General features: G+C 53.8%; 2 protein-coding genes across 5 annotated transcripts; both read left to right on the forward strand.

Moving 5' to 3' along the window:
- Positions 1 to 2,130: 2,130 nt before the first annotated feature.
- On the forward strand, positions 2,131 to 4,975 carry LOC116914955 (myocyte-specific enhancer factor 2B). Its single transcript, XM_032919372.1, has 8 exons — positions 2,131 to 2,184; positions 2,606 to 2,809; positions 3,058 to 3,192; positions 3,601 to 3,730; positions 3,853 to 3,986; positions 4,096 to 4,180; positions 4,303 to 4,390; positions 4,557 to 4,975. The coding sequence occupies exons 1-8, from the start codon at positions 2,131 to 2,133 to the stop codon at positions 4,774 to 4,776; spliced, it is 1,050 nt and encodes a 349-aa protein (XP_032775263.1). The 3' UTR covers positions 4,777 to 4,975.
- Positions 4,976 to 9,723: 4,748 nt separating this feature from the next.
- On the forward strand, positions 9,724 to 19,866 carry Tmem161a (transmembrane protein 161A). 4 transcript variants are annotated; one of them, XM_032919097.1, is made up of 12 exons: positions 9,724 to 9,771; positions 11,677 to 11,780; positions 13,240 to 13,320; positions 13,841 to 13,938; positions 14,052 to 14,208; positions 15,250 to 15,401; positions 16,721 to 16,781; positions 16,907 to 17,050; positions 17,136 to 17,249; positions 17,366 to 17,540; positions 17,647 to 17,743; positions 18,098 to 19,866. In XM_032919097.1, exons 1-12 carry the CDS (start codon positions 9,769 to 9,771, stop codon positions 18,349 to 18,351), a joined length of 1,440 nt encoding a protein of 479 aa, XP_032774988.1. In that variant the 5' UTR covers positions 9,724 to 9,768; the 3' UTR covers positions 18,352 to 19,866. The 4 variants fall into 4 exon arrangements, with proteins under 4 accessions (XP_032774988.1, XP_032774990.1, XP_032774991.1 ...); XM_032919099.1 differs by having other exon boundaries at positions 14,127 to 14,208; XM_032919098.1 differs by lacking the exon at positions 9,724 to 9,771 and having other exon boundaries at positions 11,658 to 11,780; positions 13,810 to 13,938.
- The last annotated feature ends 386 nt before the right edge of the window (positions 19,867 to 20,252 follow it).

Genomic DNA, 20,252 nt, shown 5'->3' on the forward strand with positions numbered 1-20,252 from the left:
CCAGTTACTGCTCTGTTTCAGAACAGTGTCCCAGTGCTTGGGTCTCTGTGAGTCCAGGTTTTCATGCAGGATATAGTGCTCTAGGCCAGTGGGTGTCCCCACCTGAGCGCTCGCGTGTGTGTGTGTGTGTGTGTGTGTGTGTGTGTGTGAGCTCTATGTGTGTATGAGCTCTGTGTGTGTGAGCTCTGCATGTATGTGTGAGCTCTGTGTGTGTGTGGGGGAACATCTAATGACCAGAGGTTGGTGTGGGATGCCATTACCTATGGCTTTCTGTGCTTGTCTATGTATCTATGCTTGTGTGTGTGTGTGTTTATGCTTGTGTGTGTGTGTGTGTGTGTGTGTATGCTTGTGTGTGTATCTTCCTGTGTGCACCTGTGCCTATGTATGTGTCTGAGCACTCACAAGTACACAGAAGACACTGATCATCACTCTACCTAATTCCTTCTCAGACAGGATTTCTCACTGAACCTAGATCTCCATGACCACCAAGCCCTGTGCTTGTCCTGTGTCCCCCATTCTCACCTAGCACTGAGGTTAGACATTAGCACCCAGACTTTCACATGGGTCCTGGGATTCAAACTCAGGGCTCATTCTTGTGAAACCAGTCCTTTTACACACACTCCCAACCTTCTCCCTACACCCCACTTCCTGGTCTTGAGACAGTCTTTTACTAAGCCAGGGCTTGCTCCTTTGGCCGCACTGGAGCCTGGGAGTCCGCCTGACTCCGCCTCCCAGTGGAGAGTGCAGTGTTTGCTCTGGGCGCGCTGGAGAACTCTGGCCCTCACATTTGCAGGGCAAGTGCTTTACCAACTGAGCTATGTCTGTAGCCTCCCTGCTCTTGAGGCCATCTCACAGGAAGCCCAGACTAGCCTAGAGCTCCTAGACTCCAGCAATCTCCTGCCTCAGCCACCGAGTGCTCATTCCATGCTGTGTCACCCATATGCAGCTCAGAATGTTACCTTGTTTTCTTTTGTTTAAGTTCTCACTGTAGCCCAGGCTAGTCTAGAACTCCTGGAAGGCCCACCAGGGAGCTCCTCACATTCCCATGTGGACCCTGTGGTGGAGTCCTCAGGTCTGCCAGCCTAAACCAAGCCAGCAGGGGAGTTTTCCGTGACTCTGCACATCAGGCCTTTCCCTCAGGCCCATGCAGAAGACCACAGCAGAGCATCTTTCCTCGGGATGTGACGGCCACATCTGTTCTACTGGCACTCTGGAGGCTGAGATGGGGACTTCGAGCTCTGGGTCAGCTACCCCAACTACTTAGCAAAACCACGTCTCAGAACACTCTCCCTCCGGGTCCCATGATGAAAATGTGAGGAGCCCCCAGGCCCACATAACGTGTGACCCCATGTGTGGGAATGTCCAGAACGGGGAACCCACAGAGCCAGAGAGCAGAGGGAGCAGGGGAAAGGAGCGAGAACAACTACTGCCTTGATGGCCATGGAATGTTCTGGAATTAGACCGAAGTAATGATTACACAGTGCAGAAAAGCACACAGTATGACCTATTGCCATGCCAGATAACACAGCGAATTTTGCACTAAAGAAAGAAAAGAGTTGGGTGTTGGATGCACGAGTTTGGGGCCAGCCTGCTCTACATAGCAAGTTCCAGGACAACTAGGGCCACATAGAAAGATCCTGTCTCAACAAAAAAGAGGATGCCTGAGATGGCTCATCTGGCAAGGCCATTTGGTGCCTGAGTTCCACCTGCAGGACCGTTGTGGCAGACAGAGGGAACCTGCAGGTTGTCCCATGCCGTGCCCACGCACACATGCGCACACTCAGTAGTGGGTGAACAGCCTCCACATCTGGTCTATTGCCCAGAGCACACCCTCCATCTTCCCTGTGGAGCTGAGGCTAGCCCGGATCCCAGCTTCTCCCTGCCCCAGCTTCCTGGGTATGAGAATGTGGAAGTGCACGGACCACTGCATTTATTGAGCATGTAGTACCCCCCATTGGTGCCCAGTGGGGCTGCCCTGATTAAGGGGCTTCCTTCTCCCTGTCATCTTGCTCTCCCCTTTGTTCTGCTGGGATTTGAAATGGAGGCTGGGTGCTGTTGGCCTTGTTATGCTCACGCCCGCCCTCCCTCTGCCCTCTCTTACAGAACAGCCACTCTGCACAGTCACCCACGATGGGGAGGAAAAAGATCCAGATCTCACGCATTCTAGACCAAAGGAACAGACAGGTGAGTTCCCAGGTGACTTTAGAAGGGGCGTGGCGGGGTTGGAGATTTAGCTTGGTGGTAGAGCGCTTGCCTAGCGAGTGCAAGGTCCTGGGTTCGGTCCCCAGCTCCGGGGGGGGGAGGGGGGAAGAAGGGGCATGGCGTTGCGGGCAGGGGCACATGCAGGCAAAGGTCAAATGGTCTTATAGAGAAGTCTGAGTCCTGAGGCAACCTTGAGGAGTCTGACTATGACAGAAAGCTTCTGCTTCTGGGGCCCAGTCTTTCTCTCAGAAGGGAACTGGACACTTGGGTGGAGTTGCAAACTCGCAGAGGCAGAGTGGTTTCCCAGGTTCAGATGGGAACCGAAGCAGAGAAGCTCGAGCTGCAGTCCCTTAGGCACACTCTCCTTTAACACCCCCACCCTGTCTCCGTGGCTGTGGTGTAGGTGACTTTCACCAAGCGCAAGTTCGGGCTGATGAAGAAAGCTTACGAGTTGAGCGTGCTGTGTGACTGCGACATCGCGCTGATCATCTTCAACAGCGCGCAGCGCCTCTTCCAGTATGCGAGCAGCGACATGGACCGGGTGCTGCTCAAATACACCGAGTACAGCGAGCCGCATGAGAGCCGCACGAACGCGGATATCTTGCAGGTACCTGAAGCCGCCTACAGTTCCCGCTGTGTGACCCTGTTAGTTCCTGATCCTTTCTTTCCTCTAACACTGTAGGGACTTGAACCTCGGGGGAACTCGGTGGTTTTAGTCCCTGGGGTCCATCTGGAGCAGGCCACGCCCATCTGTATCCGTGCAGATTGGCTGTGGAAGGTCTTCTCTCCCGGGTACCAAGTTCTAGGAATCCGGTAAGATCAGAGGGCCACCCCCGTTATCTGCTGTTCCCACAGACACTGAAGAGGAGGGGAGTGGGCCTTGATGGGCCCGAACTGGATATGGAAGAGGGGCCAGAGGGTCCTGGAGAGAAGCTGCTGAGGACGCTGGGAGGAGACAGAGGCTTGGCCTCGCCCCCGCCTCGGATCTACGTAAGAGGACTTTCCTGTTCCTTCTTCTACAGCCCCCCACCCCACTCCAACACACTTCAATATCAGAGTTTGAGTTTGAGACTATGAGAGTAGTGATAAAAGGCCAGAAGGGAGCGACCTGCATGGAAGCCGGTCTTATCCTGGGTGGGTGGGGAATGCACTTTATGACCCAGGCTTAGAAGGACCGTACCAGTTCAACAAACAAGTCTTCCTGTCAAATTTCTCCGATGATCCGACACCCTATGGTCTGCAGAAAGAGACCACAGCCCAGAACCAAGCTATGCAGCTCAGATGGAGCCCACCTGGCAACCCCAGCCTTGGGTCTAGGCCTTAATGGAGATGGATCCTCAGAGACATCTGAGGCACAGAGCAACCTCTGCTTCATTCTCCCCTCCTCTCTGTCCACAGCCAGTGGCCCCCGCAATGTCGGTCTCAGAGCTGTCATACCGGGTCCCACCCGCCACTTCAGGCTGTGACCCTGGCGGGCTGGGGGAGGCCCCGACTGTCCACAGCCGCCCGCCTCACTTTCGACCCCCGGGTGAGCGTTAGGAGCATGAGGGATGGAATGTGGGGAGGGCAGAAGGGCACGAGGAACCCGGGCTCTAGTCTCCATGAGTGACATGACTGCCCCTCTCTTCCTGGGTCTTTGCCTCCCTCCAGGCCTGGGACACCCCATCTTCTCTCCGAGCCACCTTGCGGGCAAGACACCCCCACCCCTGTACCTGGCGACTGATGGGCGGAGGCCAGACCTGCCCCCTGGCCTGGTTGGTGCCCGAGGGGGACTGGGCACATCGGTGAGAGGGGAGAGAGTTGGAAGAGGATGGAGGAGGAAGAGGGAGAGAGGAAGGGAGGAGGCAAGTGGTCACATCCAGCCTCAGTTTTTCCGCTTTGCTGTTCCTGCAGAGGAGCCTGTACAGTGGCTTGCAGAGCCCTGGCGCCCCGGGCCCGGCTCTGGGTAGCTTCGCCTTCCTACCACCAGGCTCAGCAGGTAAGACCGACCCCATCCGACTTGCCAGCCCGTTTGGGTCCCTCGTGTTCCCAACCCCGAGTCCGGGAGTGGGAGGGTTGGAGTACTGACAGGATTTCCGCTCATCCAGCCTCTGCCCGCAGATTGCAGTCCGGGAGACGCAGCTCAGGTCCCCCTGCAGCCCTCGCCCTGGCCACCAACGAGGGACGCGGTGGACCCCGCCGGGCCAGCGTGAGTTAGGCGCCCCCTAGCGGCCAGGAGCGAGACTCGCCTGGACCGGGTTGAGAGTGGGGCCGTGAGATTTAGAAGGGATTCCAGAACCCCATAGCCTGCAAGCCTTCTTATCTATCTGTGGGTCTCTCCCTTTCTTGCCTCCCTTCCCCCATCTCTCCAGCAGTGCCCGCAGTCTGTGCGAGGAGGGTCCCCCGAGCCGAGGGGCCTCCCCTCCGACACCTCCGGTCAGCATCAAATCCGAACGTCTGTCTCCAGTCACTGGGACCTCTGGAGACTTCCCCAGGTCCTTCCCCTACCCTCTGCTCCTTGCCAGACCCCTGGCAGAGCCACTGCGGCCTTCAGCGTCCCTGCGCCGCTTGACTCCCGACAGCTGGCCACGGTAGCGCTCTAAGAGGATCCTCCAGCCTCCGCAGAGTTCCCGCAGTCTCAGGTTTCCTGCAAGACCAGGAGGGCGAGGGCACCCAAGGTGCATCACTAATGAGGCCCTGCCCCTTCCTGGGAGCCGCTGTATCAATAAAGCTCAAGGATTCGGGAGGGCACTGTGCAGCCCCCAGCTCAGAGCCTCCCGAGCCCGGGATAGCCACACCCAATCTCCCCAAAGGTCTTCTTTTTGCCTACACTGATTTTGGGGTGCACTCCACAGACACAGATTCCAAGAGGAAGGCCATGTGGAGGGTGGGGATTTGACCCAAGAAGGAATCACAGGCATCGCCACCAAGGGCAAGCCAAGCTCCTGGAAGTGTGAGTCTGGGATGAGGCCACAGCCCTATCACCATGGTGGGTGAGAGTGGGAGTAAGAGTGGGCTGCCCGTGGTGACCAGGAGTTCTAGGACAGCTTGAACAAAGAAGACACTTTCAAAACAGTGGCTCTGGGGTAAATGCACTTGCCATCAATCTTGTTCTAGTGCTGGAAATTCTACCGGTGGCAGGGAAGAACCAACTGTGCCCAAGTTGACCTCTTTATGTGCAGCCGCCCACACACATACACAGATGCAAATGAACGGAAAATTTAGAAATGGGGGGAGGGTTAATGGCAAGAAAGCTTGCTGTGCAAGCATTAAGATCTGAGTTCGAGGGGTTGGGGATTTAGCTCAGTGGTAGAGCGCTTGCCTAGCATGCACAAGGCCCTGGGTTCGGTCCCCAGCTCCGAAAAAAAGAAAAAGAAAAAAAAAAGATCTGAGTTCGAATCTACAGCATTCATATAAAAAGCCAGATGTGGTCTGAATGCCTGTAGCCATCGTGCCAGAGTGAGGTGGAGATAAGATGGCTGGGGGCTTAGTGGCCCAGCTCCAGCTTAGAGGCAGACCCAGTCTGAAGGGAGTAAACACCTGACTGCTTCTGTGTCCTCTGATGCTATGTTGGCACCATCCCACAAGGAGACAGACATACAGTATGTAAGACCAATTAAAGGGTGGAGCCAGGGCTTTGGGGCTGCACCCTTCCTCCTCCAAGTGTGTCTTGGATTGAAGAGATGGCTCAGAGGATGTGATGCCCGCCATGTAATCATGTGACTAAGGTTCAGTTCCCAGTGCCCTGGTCACAAGCCCAGGGTTCCAGACACTGTTAACTAACTCTGCTGCAGGTTTGCTGGCTGCTAGTCTGGCCTAGAAAATTCAGCCTCTGGTTCAGGCAGAGTCCCTGCCTCGAAGGGGACACATGATGTCCTCTCATAGCTTCTGCCAGGGAACCAGCAAGGATACCAGGGAGCTCACATACACGGGCCTGAATGATTATTATACACAAATGCCTTTTAGTTTTAAGGGGATGGGGTCCGTTAGGACACGATGGCCCCACTGGTGGGAAAAGCACTGGCTTGCTCAGAGTTCAGTCCCAGGAGAGAGTGCACATGGCAGAAGGAGAAGACTGATCCCACGTGTTGTCCACTTGTGGCATCACCATACCTTTCCCCAGTACGCAAGTCAGTATTTCTCAACCCGTGGGTCACCTAAAATCATTGGAAAACAGGTGTTTACATTATAATTCATAACAATAGCAAAATTAGTTATAAAGTAGCAACGGAAATAATCTTTTTCTTTTTTTCTTTTTTTTTGGAGCTGAGGACCGAACCCAGGGCCTTGTGCTTGCTAGGCAAGCGCTCTACCACTGAACTAAATCCCCAACCCCCGGAAATAATCTTATGATTGGGGTCACCACAACATGTGGAACTGTTAAAGTGGCTTCCTAGCATTGACATAAGTCAATGTAAAAACAAGCTTTTAAAAATGGGTTTCTAGGCTCAGCTGTCTCCTTCCACCCAGGCCTCCTGGTCTCCATTATGACACCGTATCCTGGAGCAGGAGGGAGCAAGGTTGCTTCAGCCTTGGGTGAGCACTTAAAGGGCCTCTGAAACTCAGTGACCGTCTTCTGCCTGGCTATTCCTGGCTCCACACTCCCCCAGCTGAGTGCCTCAGACCCCACTGGGATTCAGGGCAGGGAACTGACTATGCCCTTAGGCCACTCAGGCCCAACTCTATGAAACCAAGTCAGTGGGCACTGAAGATTGAGGCCAGGTTGTAAGGCCCAGCGGGACTCAGGAGAGGCCTCTGGGTTCTAGAATGATCCTCAGGGCTTCCATGGCCCAGACATTGAGCCAGGAGAGCATGAGGATGTGTCTGAGAAACAAACAGGCCTGGGAAGCAGGGGGTGGTGTCCTATGTCTTTAATTCCAGCACTCAGCAGGTGAAAACGGCAGATTTCTGAGTTAGAGGGCAGCCTGGTGGACTACATAGCAAGACTGAATCTGAAGAAGACACCACACTAGAGGCCAGGCCAGCCCAGGCACCTGGAGCAGGAGCTGATGCAGAGGCTGTCAAGGAACGGCTCAGACTGCCATCTTCTTTCCCTTTTCCATTTTCTCTTTGTATTTCCAAGGCGGGGTTTCTTTGTGTAGTACCCCTGGGTGTCCAGGCTGGTCTCGAACTCAGCAGAGAACTGCCTGCCTCTGCATTCGGAGTGCTGGGATCAAAACATGAGCCGATACCCCTTAAAACCCAGGACCACCAGCCCAGGGATGGCACCCACCACCTATCATAGGCTGGGTCCTCCCACAACTACCGCGAGTTTTAAAAAGGCCCAAATGCTTGCCCACAGCTCAGTCTCGCGGAGGCATCTCTCAGTTGGGGTTCCCTTCGCCCAGAGGACTTCAGCTTGTGTCAAGTTGACCTAAAACTCCAGCACACTGAACTTCTGAACTAGACCAGACCAGACCATGAATGAGACCCAGGTTGCTCAGAGACCAAAGCAGCTGCACCTCAGACATGGACAGGAGTTTGAGAAAAAGCCAGGCCAGGTGTGGTGTGGCAAGTTTGTAACCTCCAGCACTGGGATGCAGGGATACCCAGCTTCTGCCAACAGAACCTTCTGAGTCCAGAGGGTCAAAGTCACTGGGAAGTCACGCAGACATCCATATAGATTCATAAGCAATGACGAGGTCATCACACGGGCAGCGCAGTCAACTTCACAGACAACATGGAGCGTGTGCCCCATCAGACAGTCAGACACCCAGGCCTGTCCAGGACTTACCCCAGATAAGAGATGCCCTCTCTCCAAGACACCTGGGGTAGACTGTAGGGTCCTAAGTCGACACTTAGCTCTTGTTCAAGCTCTCTCTGAGGCCGAGGTGGTTGTACGTGATGCTTTTGTTTGAAAAGCAAAACAAAGCAGAAACAAACTGAGGCTTGTCAGCTCAGGGTGCCCTCCTGACCCAGCCTCCCAAGAGCTGGATTCCGTGTGAGCGCCCCCACCACCCCCTGTGGATCTAACTCTAGCATTTTCTATTTCGTGAGCCTAAATCTTCCCTTTTGTTGTTTGGGCCTTTTGGAATTTATGTTTGAAGATTTGTCATTTGAATCAGAGCCTCACAGTGTATCCCTGCTGCCCTGGAACTCATTATGAAGATCAGGCTGGCTAGTTCCAAACCTCCAAAAATGGCTTTGCTCCGTCTCGCTAGTGCAGGAGTTAGCGACGTGAGCCGCCAAGGCTAGGCTGCACTCCCTTTTAAAAATTAACTACTATTACATCCATAGGTGTGAGTGTATATAATGTATGAGTGGTGTGGGGGTCAGAGGTCAACTTGTAGGCTTGGTTCTCCCCTTCACCACGTTGGTGCTGTGGTTGGAACTCAGGCCCTTATCATGGTAAGAAACTCTTTTGTCCGAAGAAACACCTCATCAACCTACCAGTCTTTAAATAGGAGGCTCTAGCAGCTTCAATCTGGCTACACAGCCTACGCTGTCTTTGGCCTTAAAACTGCCTCCACCCTCCAAGAGGGTAGAGAACTGTGTGATCCACCACACCTGGGTAATCAGTGAGGGGTGTGAAGCCCCAAGAAGGGAAGCACACACACGGATGTGCAGCCATACACTCTCTGGGCAGAGGTGATGGTGGAGTAAGCTGGAGAGGTCATTCACACAGCACAAACCTTGCCTGTGTACAGCGAGCTCCATCCCCAGCAATGAGAAAACTGACCAGGCATGGTGAAACACTCCTGTCACTTGAGCATTTTCCAGCTGGAGGCAGGAGGATCAGAACCTCAAGGTCATCCTTGTCTGCATAGCGAAGTTCAGACCCCACTAAAACCAAACAGGGCTAGCAAGTCTGTTCATCGCCTTGAGGCTTTTTCTGTGAAGCCTGAGTTTGATCCCCTGGGGCCCACATGATAGTAGGAGAGAACCAACTGTAGCAAGTTATCCTCTGCACCCCCACCACACGACCAAGTAAATAAGCATGGTAAGAAACACCCCCAACCACCCGAGTAAAAACAAAACAGCTTAGACAGCTGGTTAATTGATTAGGAGTGAGTACTGCTTTTGCAGGGAACCCAAGTTCAGTCTAAGCTCTCTTCTCAGTCTATAAAAAGCCACATGTATCTTCGGGTTCAAAGGATCTGGCCCTCTCCTCTAGACTCCAAGGACAGCTGAGGACTGCAGCCACGTGCACATACCCACAAAATAAAACGACCCCAGGCAGTAGTGGCACAGGCCTTTCTTTAATCCCCAGTACTCAGGAGACAGACACAGGCAGATCTCTGACTTTGAGGCCAGAGTGGTCTGTCTGAAGTAGGGACTCTGTACACGCGCGCGCGCGCGCGCACACACACACACTCACACACACACACACACACACACACACACACACACACACACACGAGACAAGGGAAGAAAGAGAAAGAAAGATAAGGAAGAAAAGAAGGAAGAGACAGTAGTCAGAAAAGCTCCAGCTAGAACTACAATTTCCAGCATGCATTGCGCACACCACCCCGTTCTTAGCCCGCTGACTGACTTCCCAGTTGATCGTCCACAGCATCCTAATTGGCTGAGATCCCTCAGCGCTTCCCCGCCTCCAGCCTTGTGCCAGTGTGCGCCCGGGGAGCGGACATGGTGAGCAGGCCCTCTGGTTTCCCAAGGGAGGAGGACGGCCCGGCCGAGCTGAAGGGATCCCCGAAGCCCTGGAGGCCTCGCGGGCAATTGGAAGGGGCGTGTAGTCAGTGGTGCAGGACCAGGTGGGAGGTGAAGCTAGGGCTCTGGTCTGGAGTGAGGGAGCTGGAAATGCAGCTCTTTGCTCTCTGATAGGGTCCCATGTAGTCTGGGTTGTACTAGAACTTATTCGTAGCCTATGGGGACCTCGAACTTCTGATTCTCCTGCCTCCGGAGTGCTGGGATGACAAACGTGTGCCACTATTCACAGCTGTTTTTCTTTTAAAATATTTTTTATGTTTCATTATTATATTTACTAAGTATGAATTGTTTTGTATGTATGTCTGTGCGCCACGTGTGTGTCTGCTGTTCTTAGAGGCCAGAGAAAATATGTAGGATTCCCTGGAAGCCGAGTTAGAGAGAGAGGGCTGTAAGCTGCCAAATTGATGCTGGGAATTGAACCTGCGACCTCTGGAAAAGCAATCAGTACTCTTAACCACTGAGCTATCTCTCTAGCATCCTGCTCCTTTTATTTTATTTAGCTACCCATTAAAGATTTTATTTACAAAGGGTCTTACCTGATGGTGTTGATGGGCAGTATTGGCAAATGCCTTTAATCCTAGCACTCGGGAGGCAGAGGCAGGTGGATCTCTGTGAGTTTGAAGCCAGCTTGGTCTACAGAGTGAGAGTTCTAGGACAGCCAGGGCTACACAGAGAAACCTGCCTCAAAAAAACAAAGCAAAGCAGTACACCACCACACCTGGATCACAGATTATTATTTTTTCCAAACTCGAGCTTTATTGAGTCTGAGTCCTTGCAAATACTATTCTTGGAGCCTGAGACATATACACCCAATGTCACTTGTAACATGGCTTGACTCTGGCATGCAGAGAACCCTTGTGCTAGTAAGTGAACACAGATTATTTTTAATGAGCAATTGTTTTAAATATTAATCTGTATTTCATGCTACTTGCTATTTGGCTATGACACCAGAACACTGGCAGCCGCTCTACTGGCACATAGTGTATATAATTAGATAATTACAGAAATTAGTGCTGTGTCAGGAGCCTGACTTAGCTTCCTACTGGAGGATTTGTGAAACTGTTCTGCAGTGCTGCTTGGTTTGTAGAGGAGAGCTGCCGGCTACTCACTTGGTAGGGTGATCACCCCAGAACTCGGGAGGTGGGGACAGGAGGCTTGGCAGTTCAGGGTCACCTTCAGCTACATACTGAAGTCCAGACCAGCCTGGGCTAGAAGAAATCAACCAACCTCCCTCCCTCCCTCCCTCCCTCCCTCCCTCCCTTTCTTTCTTTCTTTTTGTCTTTCTGTTTTTTCTTTTGGTTTTGTTTTCTCAGATATTGTTTCTCTGTGTAGCTCTGGCTGTCCTAGAACCCATGCTGTAGACTAGGCTGGCCTCAAACTCAGCACTCTGTCTGCACCTGCTTCCCAAATGTTGGGATTAAGCCCATGATTAAATACCGTGCCTGGCAAGAAACATCCTTTAAACAGATAAGTAGTTGGGTGTGATGGCTCTGGCCTTTAACCCCAACATTGGTGAGCCAGAGGCAGGTAGATTTCTAGAGATTGGAGGCCAGCCTGATCTATATAGGGCCACTAACCAGGGCTCACAAAGCAAACAAAAGTATGCAGGGAAAGGGGTCAGCACTCTTTGGTGGAAGCAGGGGTCAGGACCAGGTTAGCCGCTGGGGATGTCCAGGACTCTGAAGCAGACTCAGGCCTCACCCCACTGTCTTCTGAGAGATAGCACCAGAGGCAGATGCTGGCCCTCCCCCCCCGCCCACCTTCTCTATAAATAACCTGCATTACTTCAGGGAACTTGAGACTTTCTGACCAGAGCTGCCCCTTTAGGCGGTCCTTGGAGTGCAGCTGGTGGTGACTCTGTTCACCGCCACCCTCATGCACAGGCTGGCCCCACACTGCTCCTTCGCTCGCTGGCTGCTCTGCAATGGCAGGTAAAGTAACGTGGCCCTGCCCGGGTCACCTGGTGCATGCATGTTGCTTCTTCCTTGTTAAAAATATTATGGGGTTGGGGATTTAGCTCAGTGGTAGAGCGCTTGCCTAAGAAGCGCAAGGCCCTGGGTTCGGTCCCCAGCTCCGAAAAAAAGAACCAAAAAAAATATTATGACTATTCTTAATATCATGTGTAGGTGTCTGCACGTGTGGGCTGTGCACTGGAGGGCAGGTACCAGGGGAGGCCTGGGGGCTGGAGCTCCAGGCAGTTGTGAGCTGCCCAGTGTGGAGACTGAGAACCCTTTGGGGGAGCCCACGTGCTCTTAACCACTTCCGGCCCGGGTTCTGTGGGTTTTAATCAGTCTCACACAGTAGCTCAGGCTGTATGTGAAAGTGTGGCAGTCCCTCTGCCTCAGCCTCCCACCTGCATTTCAAAACCGATTTCATTTCAGTTGTGTGTGTCTGTGTGGTTTGGGCCTTTCCTAAGTGAAAGTTGTCAGTTCTGGATGGTTGTGGACTGCCCGACATGGTGTTGGTATCTCAGGGACATCTGCAAGAATAGCAAGAGCTTTTAACCAGCCACTGAGCCACCTGTCCAGTTTGCGCATTCTAAACTTTGATTTATTCTTCCTATTGTGCGTATGATGTGTAGGCGCCCGTCCTGGCGCTTGTGTGGACTCAGGCTGGAGAGTTGGTTTTCTCTTTCCACCCTAAGTAGGCTTCAGGCGTTGAACTCAGGCCACCGGGTTTTAGGCATGGTCTCTACATAGTCCAGGCTGTCTTGGGACTCACTTGGTAAACCAGGCTAGCCTGAGCTCACAGAGATGCCTTTTGAGAGCTGGGATTTAATGCAGGCACCACTCTTGATGTTTTGTAATGCAGTGGTACAGTGTGGTGGGAGGGGCTGCCTTAGCGGGCCCAGGGGGTGCCAGCCACACGGCAGGTTTAGTAGAAAATGAGGCATGGAAAGGGGGTAAGAAGGGCGTGGAGGCAGAGAAAGAAGGGAACAGAGGACAGAGAGAGGGGAAAGAAAGAAGGAAAGAGGAGAACGTGGTGGTGCGGCAGAGGGAGTGGGAGAGACACACCGTACCTGGCTGTTGGCTGTCCTAGGCTGTTGGCTGTACGGCAGAGCCTAGAAGAAATGCTAACAACTATGCCTGATGTCTTTTTTTAAGATTATATGTTTATAAGTACACAGTAGCTGTCTAAAGACGCACCAGAAGAGGGCATCAGATGTGAGCTACCATGTGGTTGCTGGGAATTGAACTCAGGACCGCAGCCTCTCTCCAGTCCCATCCTTTGTGCCTTTAAAGTACACCTTGGATCTGCTCTGCCCACCTCCAGCCCCCCCCACACCCCCTCCCCCAGCGCTGCCAATGCCCAATGATCTATTTTCAAGGCTAGGTTCAGATTCTTTGCCTCACACCCCTAGGCCAAGCGTTCTTGACTTTCCCCCCTCAGTCTGTTCCGGTACATACACCCGTCAGAGGAGGAACTGCGGGCGCTGGCAGGGAAACCAAGGCCCCGGGGCAGGAAGGAACGGTGAGTGGCCCCCACTTTGACCCCATGGGGCCCAGGCAGGCTATACCCTCCTGTCGGGGACAGGCCTCACCCCTGCCCAAGGGCTCCAGGCTGGGGGACAATGGCCTGCTCTCCCACTTGGTGCTGCCGTGCACAGTGGCAGCAGCTAGCATCTTGTATTCTTGGCTGTTGGCTCTGGGCTGGCCCTGTGTCTAGGCTGCCCTCACACCTGCTGTGGCTGGTCTAGAGGAGATGGGTGTGTATGTCAGCTCTCACTGTCCCTGTGCTATAGATGGCGGCTCTCCCTGTCCCTATGTTATAGAGACATCAGCTCTCACTGTCCCTATGTTATAGACCTAAGCTCTCACCATCCCTATGTTATAGACGTCAGCTCTCACTGTCCCTATGCCTATGTTATAGAGGTCAGCTCTCACTGTCCCTATGCTATAGAGGTCAGCTCTCACTGTCCCTATGCTATAGACGTCAGCTCTCACTGTCCCTATGTTACAGACGTCAGCTCTCCCTGTCCCTATGTGCTCAGGTGGGCAAACAGCCTTCATGATGAGAAGCCACTGTCAGTGCCTCGAGATGCCCATTTCCAGCTGGAGACCTGCCCCCTCACTGCTGTGGATGCCCTAGGTAACACCCTGCACAGTCCCCAGTCCCCTCCCCAGCTGCTGGGTCATTCTGCCCAGGGGGAGCTTTGGGTCAGGCGAGCCTGGAGCAGCTGGCTGAGGCTCCTGTCCCTGCAGTCCTGCGCTTCTTTCTGGAATACCAGTGGTTCGTCGACTTCGCTGTGTACTCGGTTGGTGTTTACCTCTTCACAGAGGCCTACTATTTTGTGTTGGGCCCAGTCCAGGAGACCAACATCGCTGTGTTCTGGTGTCTGCTCACTCTGGCCTTCTCTCTGTATCCTTCCTCTGGCCACTCACCATGTGGGTGAGTGGGACTCAGGCCCCAGCTTCCCTGCCCCTCTAACTTGCCGTCTATGGGATCACCCACTGTGCCATAAACCTGTTCCAGAGTCAGAGGTATGCAGGCCACCCTGGTTTCGAACTCCTGGCTCACCCTTCAGCTCTCTGGTGACAGGTGTTCATCACTACCTGCTACACTGTACACGCAGTCTGGTTTCCTTGTATCGGCCTCACCATGTGGGTTCCTGTTCCTCCAGGTCTAGAGAATCAGAGACAGCTTCCTGGGATTTGGCCCATCTTTTTTTGTTTGTTTGTTTTTTCAAGACAGGGTTTCTCTGTAGCCCTGGCTATCCTGGAACTCACTCTGTAGACCAGGCTATCCTTAAACTCAGAGATCCTCCTGCCTGTGCTTCCTGAGTGCTGGGGTTAGAATTGTGGGCCACCGCCCAGTCCATCTTTTTGCCCAAACTTTCTGGCATATATTCTGCATCAGGGAGGATCACCAGGCCAGCTTGGAGTTTGGAAAGACCTGGTCTGTCTGCATTGAGAGCAGAGGCCCAGATATGGTGGGGACTGTAGTCTAGGGGTCACCTGGCCACCAAGTGTTCAGGGTCTGAGTCTGGGGAAACCTTAACCAGGGGCTGCATCTTGGAGAGTTTCGAGGGTAACTGATGGAGGTACTGTGTGCCTTTGGCTCTTAACTAGCAAATCCTAATGGTGGGTGTGCCTGAACATTCAGGAAAAGGGCCCCTGGATTCACAGGAGCCTGGGGTTCTATCGCAAGCACTGTCTTTCCCATAGCATTCCAATGCCACCTCTGCTTGGGCCTCTCACTGCCCCACCTTCCCTAGGCACTGCTGCCACAGTGATTTCTGATTGGCCATGGTTCATTAGGTCACCTCCAACCAAATACCAGTACCCCAGCCCACCTGAGCCATGTCCCACCCAAGGCCAGTTCCTGCCTGGGTTGTCTGCCCTGGAGAGGGGGTCTGGAGAGGTCCCAGCCTGTCTTTGGCTTTCTTAACCCCATTCCCAGCAAGGTGTTCCTCATGGTGACCCGGCTGTACTTCAGCAGCAAGGAGGCCGGCGAGCGCTCAGTGTGTCTCTCCTTTGCTTTCCTCTTCCTCCTCTTGGCCATGCTGGTGCAGGTGGTTCGAGAGGAGACCCTGGAGCTGGGCCTAGAGCCAGGTAGGTGTGCTCTGTTGAGACCCAAGTCACTTTCTGTTTGTTTCTGCCCTCTCCCCTCTCCAGGTTTGAGACTGGGTCTCACTCTGTGGCTCTGGCTGGTCTCAAACTCACAGAGCTCCTCCTGCCTCTGTCCCTCGAGTACTGGGATTAGGATTTATCTGTTATTACTATTTTTAAAGATTTACTTTTATTCCCTGTGCACGGATGGGTGTTTTCCATCATGTGTGTCTGTGTACCAGGATTGTGCAGTACCTATAAGGGCCAGAAGAGGGCACTGGAGTTACAGCGGCTTTTGAGCCGCAGTGTGGGTTGGGGCTGGGAATGTGGACCCTGGGAAAGCAGCAAGGGCTCCTTACTGCAGAGCCATCTCTGTAGCCCTTGTTTTTGTTCGTGTGTTGCTTTTAAGATTTAGTTACTTTATGTATGTATGCCATGTCTTCATGCACACCAGACGAGGGCATCGGTTCCTACGGATGGTTGTGAGCCACCGTGTGGGTGCTAGGAATTGAACTCAAAACCTCTGGGGGGTTGGGGATTTAGCTCAGTGGTAGAGCACTTGCCTAGCAAGCGCAAGGCCCTGGGTTTGGTCCCCAGCTCCGGAAAAAAAAAAAAAAAAAAAAACCTCTGGAAGAGCAGCTAGTGTTCTTAATCAGTGAGCCATCTCTCCAGCACCCCTGCACCCTGTGTTTTCTTTTCAAGATTTATTTAAAAATTTTAATGTATGTATGTACATAAGTGTGGGTGCTATTGGAGACTAAAAGAGCTAGAGTCACAGATGGTTGTGAACAACCCTACCTAGGGCTTGGGAACCAAACTCTGGCTGTCTGGAAGAGCGTCCAGTGCCTTCTCTGAGCTGTTTCCTCAGCCCCGTTTCTTGAACAGTCCTGTAGTCTGGTCCTGGTAGGGCTGGGTGTGGGTCAGAGACCCGGCATCTGCGCTGCACATGCAGGAGCCCTGGGTTGTATCTCAGCCCAGGAAAATACGATTAGAATGGGTTGTCTGGGCTGGGGCCGGGGCCAGTGTGACAGCACTTGCTCTGTAAGCCGGAGGGCCTGAGTTTGCACCCATGTAAAAAGTAGAAATTAAAGGGGTTGGGGATTTAGCTCAGTGGTAGAGCGCTTGCCTAGCAAGCGCAAGGCCCTGGGTTCCGTCCCCAGCTCCGAGAAAAGAAAAAAAAAAGTAGAAATTAGTTGTTCATGCCTGTAAACCCGGTACTAGGGAGGCAGAGACGGGTGGATCTGGAAGAGGGAAGGCCAGCCAGCTTAGCTTTGGAAACCTCAGCAATCAGTCGACACCACTTGATCCTTTCCTTTCCCCAGGCCTGGCCAGCATGACCCAGCACCTGGAGCCTGTTCTGAAGAAGCAGGATTGGGACTGGACGTAAGTCCTGGGGACTGGATCACGTCCCCGGGACTGGATCTTGGGGGCGGGTGCAGGTAGGGGGAATATCTGAAGGCTGAATTCTGCCCAGTTGTGGGTTTCCTGATACCATCCCTTCTCTCCAGACTCCCTGTGATCAAGTTGTCCATCCGCCTTGGGCTGGCCGTGCTAGGCTCCTTGCTGGGCGCCTTCCTCATTTTCCCTGGCCTGAGGCTGGCACAGACCCACCAAGATGCGCTAACCCTGTCTGCGGACCGACCGCTGCTACAGTTAGGCGGGTCTCCTGGGGTGGGATGGAGTTGCCCTAGAGGCTGGGGGTGAGGAGCCTGGACCCACTGAGATGCTTGCCTTCAGGCTGCTCCTGCACACCAGCTTCCTGTCCCCCCTGTGCACCTTGTGGCTCTGGACAAAGCCTGTCGCCCGGGACTTCCTGTACCAGGCACCCATGAGGAACATGACCTTCTCTGTGTGCGTGTTAGGGGGCGCTGAGGGACCTGGGGTGTCTGAGGCCATGGGCTGGAACGATAGTGGCCTGGGGAAGGAGGGCTCACCCAAACTCCCAGCCTGCTTTGCTCTTGTTGCAGACCGTCGGAAGAGGCTTTCGACTCCCTGCGCCTCTGGGTGCTGGTGGTGCTGTGCCTGTTACGGCTGGTAGTGACCCGGCCACACCTGCAGGCCTACCTGTGCCTCGCCAAGGCTCGCGTGGAACAGCTGCGAAAGGAGGCTGGCCGCATTGAGGCCCGCGAAATACAGCAGCGGGTATGCACCCCGCGTAAGATGGTCCCAGCCCTGAGGGGGCCTGGTCGCAGGATCTCTGCCCTGGGAAGACCACCCCCCTCTACAATCCCCATTGCCTCCCCCTCAGGTGGTCCGGGTGTACTGCTACGTGACAGTGGTGAGCCTGCAGTACCTGACTCCACTCATCCTTACTCTGCATTGCACACTGCTGCTCAAGACCCTGGGTGAGGGGCTGGTGGGAAAGAGGGCGGGGCCAGAGGATAGAGGGTGGGAACAGGTCTGATAAGGGTGGGATCTTCAGATAAAAGCAAGGGTGTGGTGGGGTCTCTGAGTGAGGGCAAGGTTGGCAAGTAGGAGTGGGTACGTGGCTTGGTAAGGGCGGGGTCGGCAGATAAAAGTGCGGGCAAGGTTTGGGGAAAGCAACAGTCAAGACAGGAGGGTTGGAGGCGGGGCCAGCAGACTGGGGAGGATGGAAGCTCCTAAGGTCCATGGGGTGTAACCTAGGTGTGGGCGGGGTGTGAGAGCCTCGGCTCGCACCGTTATGTCTGCACCGGTAATTCCTTTCTTCACTTTTGCAGGTGGCTACTCTTGGGCCCTGAGCCCTACTCCTCACCCACTGGCCCCAGCCCAGCCCTCAGAGACTTTGATCTCTGTAGACCCTGCAGACGAGGCCCAGCAGACTGCAGCCCAGGTCGCAGGGATCCTGGGTGGCCTACTCACACCCCTTTTCCTCCGAGGTGTGCTGGCCTACATCATCTGGTGGACTGCTGCCTGCCAGCTGCTCTCCAGCCTCTTCGGCCTCTACTTCCACCAGCACCTGACGGCCTCTTAGCATGAAGGCACGGCATCTGATTTCTGCCCACCAGGCGCGGGACTCCGGTGTTTGTGCCTCGATGTCCTTAGATGACCTAAGGGTTGGTGGGGGAACTCCCTACCATCTCTCTCACCTCAGTGCCTAGGTCATGAACCTCTTGAAGCAGTCTCCCCTGGGTCATGATCCCCAAGTGTGTGGGGCACTTTTTACAGAAATGTCCCAGAGACTAGGAAGATGAGCGGGGAGCCTGGACAGTAAGAGAGGCCTAGGCAGGAGTGGAAACCTGGAGGTCAGGGGTGTCTAGGAGAGAGCTAGGGGTGGGACTCTGACCTAGCGTCCACACAGCCCTGGTGCCTGTCACTGTCACCAGGAGGAAGGACAAGAGTGTCTGTGCCTGTCTCCTCAGCACACTTGGGAGGCTGCGGCAGGAGGGTTAGACTAGTAACAAGACTGGAGAACAAGAGAAAAAAAGGGAGTCATGAAAGCTGAGGGGAGAGATGGCTACCACCCTCCAAAGCTGTTTAGATGACAGCTGTCGTGTGTTTTGAGGCCTTGGTGACTAAGGGTCACCTCCAACTCCAAAGCTGTCCTTTTGCTGACTTGGTGTGTGTACATGTGTATTTATGAGGTACGCAGACCCTCCTACATTTGTAAATGTGTACTGAGAATAAAAAGGAGGGCTCCTGCACTGCTGCCTTACCATGTCGCCAGTGTGGTCTGGCCCAGTCATGTTCCAAGAACCAACCAGTGCTCAGTCAGCCTTGAGCCTCCAGGTCTCATGCTGGGGAGAAGGCCCTGGTTTCTGTCCAAGAGGACTTAGAAAGGTGACTGCCTACGTGCTTGTGAACACGGGTGCTATGACACAATAGGTGTATGTGTGAGAGCAGGGATCAGAGGACAACTTGGCATGCAGATCCGAGCCTTCTGCCTTGAGACAGGGTCTCTTGTTTACCCCTGAACCCTTCAGGTCGGCCGTGCAGCAGGCTTCAGGGAGTCTCTGGTTTCCACTTCCACCTTGCAGTAGCAGTGCTAGGATTATAGACTTTGCTGCTGTCCTGCTTTATGTGGGCCCTGGGGACTTGAACTCAGGTCTTCACGACTGCAGCAAGTATGGCTGACGTGTGTGTGGTATGAATCAACGGGATTTCCTTGAAGGTCTGTCTGGAGTCTCCCTGCCTCCCAGACTGACCTGACAAGGGCTGTGGATTCCCATGGGAATCAGGGACGAGCAAGGGAAGAGTGATGTCCAGCAGGGGGCAGAAAAAAGCAGACACGGCTGGAAAGCAAGGCTCTGCTCTGCATTTCAAAACGTAGGGGCACTCCATGGTGCCAAAGGGTCCTGCCTCAGACACCGATGAGGGCTGATTGGGGCGGGGCCTCTGCTGAGCATGATGGAGCTCAGCTGATGACGCCGGAGGTAGGTGGGCCCAGCCAGCGCTTTGTAAGAACTAGAAGCTGGTATGGATTATATATCAAATATGTAAGTAAATCTGAGGCACTGTGTTGTTGCAGATTTAGCTACATGGCTACCATTTTCCTGGATCTCTTGTCTTTTTTGTACTGGCTAAGGAACGCAGGGCTTCTCAGTATAATAAGGGCTCTGCCCTTGAGCCACGCCCCCCATCACTGGGGGACTCAGGCTCCATCTTTGGCCATCAGTTTATTCCCAGTAGCCTGTGTCACATTTACATCTGAACAGAAAGAAGCACAGAGCGCCTGGACGACACACCTGGAGTCCCCAGCTCTTTCACAAGGATAGCCAGGGTTCTAGAGAGATGGCTCAGAGCACTGGCTGCTCTTGCTGACGACTCAGGCTGTGCGTGCACCCCACAGAGTGGCTCATGGTCATCTGTAAGTCTAGACTAAGGGTCGCCTGCCTCCTCAGGCACTAGGCATACATTCCTGCAGGCAAAGCACCA

The sequence above is a fragment of the Rattus rattus genome, chromosome 13 (genome assembly GCF_011064425.1).
Source record: "Rattus rattus isolate New Zealand chromosome 13, Rrattus_CSIRO_v1, whole genome shotgun sequence".
NCBI classification, from domain to species: Eukaryota; Metazoa; Chordata; class Mammalia; order Rodentia; family Muridae; genus Rattus; species Rattus rattus.

Coding starts and splice junctions, on each gene's coding strand:
- Tmem161a (XM_032919097.1), top strand. Junction 14,209..15,249: donor CTCACTCTGGCCTTCTCTCT/GTATCCTTCCTC, acceptor CCCCATTCCCAG/CAAGGTGTTCCTCATGGTGA. Junction 17,541..17,646: donor CCCGCGAAATACAGCAGCGG/GTATGCACCCCG, acceptor CCTCCCCCTCAG/GTGGTCCGGGTGTACTGCTA.
- LOC116914955 (XM_032919372.1), top strand. CDS start 2,131: ATGGGGAGGAAAAAGATCCAGATCTCACGCATTCTAGACCAAAGGAAC. Junction 2,810..3,057: donor CGAACGCGGATATCTTGCAG/GTACCTGAAGCC, acceptor CTGTTCCCACAG/ACACTGAAGAGGAGGGGAGT. Junction 3,987..4,095: donor GAGGGGGACTGGGCACATCG/GTGAGAGGGGAG, acceptor CTGTTCCTGCAG/AGGAGCCTGTACAGTGGCTT.